The following is a 7,065-nucleotide window of genomic DNA, read 5'->3' as shown; positions in this document are numbered from 1 at the left end:
GGGCATGGTCAAGTAATGTAAAACTGCATATTTAATAAAATTGGTAAATATTTTGTTTGCTTTTACACTGAGTGTCTCTTTTCAGTTTAACCATATAAATCACCTGTGAAACAGCTGTGTGTTTTGTGTGACATCATCAACAAGTTTACTGATTCAGGAATGCAAATGTGAGCGACCCTGTTGATGGCTATTTGCATCTCCTGCCTTTTAGGCTTCTCATTAGGCTGCAAGGAATTGTTAATGGTGGTTTCACTACATCACTCTAAACATGACATGTTGTTTAGAGCTTACAGTTGCTCTCTTGCTCTCTCTGCTGTCCAACTGCAGCAGGTAGTAGGGAGCGGCAGTAGGCAAGTAGTAGCTGCGCAGGTACGAGGTAAGCACAGGCACACAGGTGGCAGGTAGATAGAGGATGAGGAGACAGGTAGTATGGAGGCAGAAGAGTAGTAGAACGGACAAAGAGGTAGGACGGAGCAGGAGGAAGAGAAGCGATTGGACAGGAAGGGCAGCAGGATAGAGCAGTAGTAGGAGAGCGGAGGTAGTAGTGACAGGTAGGTATGACAGGAAGGGCAAAAGTAGACGGAGGCAGGAAGGAGGTAGGTAGGACGGGAGACAATGGAGGGAAGAGGATGGAGTTGTGGAGCAAAGAGGAGGCAGATAGAGGCAGGTAGGTAGGAGCAGGTAGCAGGGAAGCAGAGAGGAGACAGGTAGTATGTAGGTAGCATAGGATACCTCGGTAGTAGAGAGGCAGCAGGTAGGGAGGAGCATAGGCAAGAGGAAGCAGCAGCAGACACAGTGGAAGTAGTAGGAGCAGCCAGCTGACTTTAACTCTACAGCTGTTTATGGTGTGGTGCACTTGTTCATTGGGAAATTCCCTCCTAGCCTGCTGTAGCCTATGTGTGCCCAACTCTGATGCTAAAGTTCCAGGTAAATGTTACCAATGTTCCCTCAAGTGTTTAGTTGGTAGAGCAAGCTATATTGTAATTTCACTTCTAACTATATTTTGCTCATCTACAGATGGTCACTGGTTTGCTCTCTATAGCAGGCCTATCTATCCAGGAGTTAACCCTCATCAGTCTACAGACATCCTCAATAGCAGGTATCTATCCAGGAGTTAACCTCCATCAGGTCTACAGACCCATCACTCTATAGCATCACTATCCAGATTAACCCCATCAGGTCCTACAGGTACAGTCCCTCATTGCAGGCCTATCTATCCAGGAGTTAACCCTCATCAGGTCTACAGACACGTCCCTCTATAGCAGGCCTATCTATCCAAGTTAACCCTCATCGAGTCTACAGACCAGTCCCTCTATAGCGGCCTATCTATCCAGAGTTAACCCCTCATCAGGTCTACAGACAGTCCCTCTATAGCAGGCCTATCTATCCAGGAGTAACCCTCATCAGGTCTACAGACAGTCCCTCTATAGCAGGCCTATTCTATCCAGCGAGTTAACCCTCACAGGTCTACAGGACCGTCACTCTAATAGCAGGTCTATCTATCCAGGGATAACCCTCATCAGGTCTACAGACATCCCTCTATAGCAGGCCGATCTATCCAGGAGTTAATCCTCATCAGTCTACAACAGTCCCTCTATAGAGCCTATTCTATCCAGGATTAACCCTCATCAGTCTTACAGACCGTCCACTCTATACATTCTATCTATCAGGAGTAACCCTCATTTCAGTTCTAAAGACAGTCCCTCTATAGCACATCTATCCAGAGGTAACCCCATCTCATCATCTACAGACTCCCCTCATATAGCAGCGCTATTCATCCAGGCATTAACCTAATCATTCATTTGTCACGAAAACCATCAGGTCATGTGGTCAGGAAAAACTCATGGCTCTAGATATTCTATCAGATGTTTTGTTTATATTAACGAAAACTAAACACTTGACCAGATAATCACACTAGGCCTACTATAATGCTGTTCTGGCATGTTCACCATTTGCCACAATCACATTAATTTCCTCTTTAATCAAATATTTGAATGTTGGGATATGTAGGTTTACAACAAGAAACAACAACAGAAGGATGTCAAGACTTAAATACAATTATCAGTGGCTTTTGCAATGCTACATGCACACAGCACAGCTCCTTCGGGGAAGTCAAGGAATAGACAAAGCCTTTGTGAATAGTGAATGACGCGGTTCGAGAGGAGCACGTTTTCAATTTCATTTCGATGTATTTATCTTGCATGTAAATGTTTTGTAACATTACGTTGGAAACTTTGTCAGGGCGGGCACTGTAATAACGAGTTCTCCACACGCACGAAGACACTTTTTYTCTCTCAGTGATTTCTGAACATTAGTCCCGCCCTAGAACGGAGAAAGTAATAATTGATGTATTCTTTAACCAATCATTTTACAGTTTGGCCGCATTTCATGCGGTCTAGGCAAATCAAAAGAGCCTGAACATGAGATGTCAGAAAAACAGAGGGGGAGGGACCGTACAGATGGAAGTCATATTTTAAAGCAGCAATATATATATATATATTTTAGACTGAATTCCGTTTAGTCTACCGTAAGGTAAATAGAGTTCAAGTTTACTGTATTTGACAAATAGTTCTACCGAATGTTTATGGGCCGTTACGTTGCTAGCTAGCTTGTTATTAGTAGGTTACAGTACATTTGATTTGAAGTTGGTGGCATGCTTTTGCTAGCTAGCTAACTTAGCTAGCTACTGTTAACTACCGTTAGCCACTATTCGTTCTGTTGAGTTATCAGTTTTTATATCATGAGTTGGGGTAAAAAAAACACAGCTTCGTAAATCCTAATAAATGTAATTTTTTCTGCGTGATCACATTTCACATGTCAACTTYTATTTCCCGTAACTGACGGTTTATTTTGGTTGATAGCAACGGCCACCATATTAGAAGTTTAGCAGAGAAACGGTTACATTCAGGGAAGGCATGATCCAATCAGCGCTGCTCGTCTCTCCCAAAAACGATGCCCAACATCTGTAGACGATTCGATCCATTTTAGCAAGAACGCAAATGCTTTGCCATYATTTCATGCATCCGCGTATTAACATAGACACTTTTTTTTTGCGAGATGACTGACAAATGTTAATTAAATAAATAGCTACTTTGCAACAGCGTTGACAGACCTGCAAAAGTTGAGGCCTGTTTTCAGATTACATTTTTGGTCAGGAAATGACAGCTCAGTCTACCGTCCTCGTTTTCAGYATGTGATAAAAAATGCCAAACCGTTATCTTCGCCATTTGCATTGTCTTGTTTAAAGCCTCTACATTGTTTAGGTGACTTAGACGTATGCGTACTCTGGTTTGCTTCACTAAGCTACTAAACAAAGCTATTTTGGTTGAAATTGACGAAACTATGCGCCATTAATGCTCACACATTCGATAATCCAGTTATGCGGGTAATATGCGTAGCTACAGTAAATTAAATAAAGATATTTATCTAACTACACCTCCCCTTGATATTAATGAAACACTTCGCATATGCACGTGTTGACAGGTCAGTCAGCTGGGAGGAGGCGTGATGGGTTAAGTCAGGACATTTTTATGCAAATGTAGACGCCGCGCTACTCTGCTTCCGCTGTTCCAAACCCTGTGTTTTCCTACCCGTTTTTATCACAGGGACATTCCATGATAACAGAATGATTTAAACAAAATCAATGATTGCAAAGTTAAACAAACTATACAAGTGTATGCACAAGGACTACTTTTAACAATTTCCAGTGCACATTTACCAAAAACACATTTACTTGAAGAACACTGGAACCTTGGGCTGGGGGCTTGGTCTGACCCCAAACTACTACATGGGGTCAGTTCAGTTCCATGAAACGTTTGCTATGTTGTGTTACGGTTTGTACTGAACTACTCGTTTCCCTAAAATGTTGTTCAACGTTCTTGAACAGACTTTGAGTTACATTTGCTCCGTTTGGAAACAGAATGATGGCACTACTTTTAACATGGAAATTGTTAAATGTAATCCTTGTGCATAGAGTTGTATGGTTTGTTTAACGTTGCAATTGTTTGACATACATTTTAAAGTGAAAAATTCTGTTCTGTTACTGTTGGAATTGCCCCACACTGTTTAGTCGTATCATCTAAAAATTCACACTTATTTTATTATAAAAACTCATCCTATGACGTGTAGTGACCTATTTTGATGTACAGCCTAATATTTGATGTCTATTACCAATAATGATTATTGTCTGAAATATCTCAAGCTGACTTACAGAAAGTAAAAAACATTTATATGTGGTTTATCAATAATAAACAAATCAATAGCAACAAAATGATTAAATAAATGTCATGACTAAACTTCCTCCTCCTCTCCGGTTTAGTACAGTCAGTCAGCCAGCCAGYAGATCAGTAGATGTCCACCCCTACAGAGCATGCGGGTGGTATGTCCCAGCCCCACCCGGGTCCCCAGGCARGTGGTATGTCCCAGCCCCACCCGGGTCCCTCTCCGTGCCCAGGCCGGTCCCCAGGACCAGGCCCCTCCCCTAGCTCCGGACCCCCCAGCGGACCCCCCAGCCTACAGGGGCAGGGGGCTGGGGACTACCTTCAGGACACCATGCACCCCATGCACCAGGTAATCCTCAACATTACAACACACCCACAGTGCTGAAGTTGCTGTATGATACAGTATATAAAATATGCCACAGATATCCTATTGAATGACTATATGTAACTGTATGATATGTGCGCTATGCACTTCACTAAAGGCGAGCCACAGTATCCCAGGTTGATGTGAATGTGTTTCCAGCCGATGGAGGGCGTTGATGAGAAGGGGATGGGAGATGAGACGAACTATGGCCAGATGAAGGGAGTTGGGATGAGRGCGCTACACAGCGGAATGGGCCCTTCACAGAGCCCTCTGGACCAGCACAGCAACCAAGGTAACACAGCGACAAAACACAGCACAGCAAATACAGTAATGTAGAAAGCTATATACACTGAGTGTACAAATCATTAGGAACACCTTCCTAATATGGAGTTGCACCCCCTTTTGCCCTCAGAACAGCATCAATTTGTTCTACAAGGTGTCGAAAGCATTTCATATGGATGCTGACCCATGTTGACTCCAATGCTTCACACAGTTGTCAAGTTTGCTGGATGTCATTTGGGTGGTGGACCATTCTTGACACACAAAGGAAACTGTTGAGAGTGAAAAACCCAGCAGCGTTGCAGTTCTTGACACACTCAAACCGGTGCACCCCCTTTTGCCGTTCAAAGGCAGGTAAATMTTTTTTCTTGCCCATTCACCCTCTGAATGGCACACAAACAATCGATGTCTCAAGGCTTAAAAATCCTTTAACCCGTCTCCTCCCCTTCATCTACACTGATTGAAGTGGATTTAACAGGTGACAYSAATAAGGGATCACAGCTTTCACCTGGATTCACCTGGTCAGTCTGTCATGGAAAAAGCAGGTGTTCTTAATGTTTTGTACACTCAGTGTACATGTGTGTGTGTTTGTTTTATACATCAGGTATGTGTTTTATACTGTAGATTATACATCAGGTATGTGTTTATACTGTAGATTATACATAGGTATGTGTGTTATGATTATACAATCAGGTATGTGTGTTATAGATTATACATCAGGTATGTGTTTTATACTGTAAATTATACATAGTATGTGTGTTATACATCAGGTATGTGTGTTTGTACTGTAGATTATACATCAGGTATGTGTTTTATCTGTAGATTATACATCAGGTATGTGTGCTATATGTGTGTTAAACATTAGAACTCATATGTGCAGCTTAAATATTAGAAAATATAAATAAGGACGTGGATCCACGTGTTGGTGATAGTAAATGAGGCAACAGACCAAATAGAGGAGACTTAACTGCTTGGTGTAACACTGGACTGTAAACTGTCAAAACTATTGATGCAGTGGTAGCTAAAATAGGGAGAAGTCTGTCTGTGATAAGTGCTGCTCTGCTTTCTTGACATCACAATCATTAAACAGGTCCTATAGGCCTTAGTTTATCAACCCTGGACTACTGCCCAGTTATATGGTCAAGTGACATAAAGACAAACATAGGTAAATTACAAGTTGGACCAGAACAGGGCAGCACAGCTGACCCTTAAATGTACACAGAGGGCTAATATCAATAACATGCATGTCAATCTCTCCTGGCTCAAAGTGGAGAGATTGACTGCATCATTACTTGTCTTTTGAGAGGTATTTATGTGTTGAAACACCAAACTCTCTGTTCAAACAGCTAACACACACTCAGACACACAAGACATGCACCAGAGGTCTCTTCACAGTCCCAAGTCCAGACAGACTCTGGGAAGCAACACAGTACTACATAGAGCCATGACTACATGAGAAAGTTTTCCACATCAGTTACCCAAGATAGGCAGTAAATTCTAAAACAAACAAACAGATAAAACAACACCTCACGCACAACGCAGACTGTGACAACACACACACTGACACACCCACACATTATAATATTGTACACTAGCCACCCTGCCCTAACGGGGTGGTAAATCATTGGATCTGATTAATTGTATTCAATGCAACTCACCTTTGAGACTACAACCATATAAATACAATGTATTTATGCCTATTTAATAAACATTGTAAACTTCCTGTCCATGGTTATTTTGGCTCACTGTTTACTGTCATTTCTCACGGTCACCCTACGTTCACACATTGATTTTCATCACGAAAAAATGCACACTAGGGCCATGTAAACAATTGTTAGGCTACTCATTTAGAATCCCCGTGGGCACCTTGTGTGACTAATAAGTTTGTGAGACGGGCACAGTAAAATAATTTGGTTGCAAAAGTTACTGGTCTGCCGTACACTTAGAAGGCCCATCATCACACCTAAGTGATAATGCCAAGAAGACAGTATTTGGCAGATATATTGGCACAGGATTCGTCGAGGGCCGTCAAATCGTGCCAATATAACCTACAAACAACAGCTTCAAGGGCATAATTAGATCAAATCACATTTTATTTGTCAAATGCGGCCGAAAACAACAGGTGTGGGCCTTACAGTGAAATGGCTTTACTTACAAGCCCTTAACCAACAATGAAGTTAAGAAAATTAACTGGCTCCCGAC

The 7,065-nt window shown here is 42.1% G+C and overlaps 1 protein-coding gene across 1 annotated transcript in view; it reads left to right on the top strand.

Annotated features, from left to right (window-relative positions):
- Positions 1 to 2,423: 2,423 nt before the first annotated feature.
- LOC112075306 (probable global transcription activator SNF2L2) overlaps positions 2,424 to 7,065 on the top strand; it is a 56,531-nt gene continuing 51,889 nt past the window's right edge. The window contains 3 exon segments of the mRNA XM_070440860.1: positions 2,424 to 2,532; positions 4,319 to 4,569; positions 4,744 to 4,876. Coding sequence (XP_070296961.1) covers positions 4,351 to 4,569; positions 4,744 to 4,876 — 352 coding nt within the window. The 5' untranslated portion in view covers positions 2,424 to 2,532; positions 4,319 to 4,350.

The sequence above is a fragment of the Salvelinus sp. IW2-2015 genome, unplaced genomic scaffold, assembly GCF_002910315.2.
Source record: "Salvelinus sp. IW2-2015 unplaced genomic scaffold, ASM291031v2 Un_scaffold3078, whole genome shotgun sequence".
Taxonomy (NCBI): Eukaryota; Metazoa; Chordata; class Actinopteri; order Salmoniformes; family Salmonidae; genus Salvelinus; species Salvelinus sp. IW2-2015.
The sequence above is the reverse complement of the archived record's forward strand: the minus strand, read 5'-3'. Positions and strand labels throughout refer to the sequence as shown.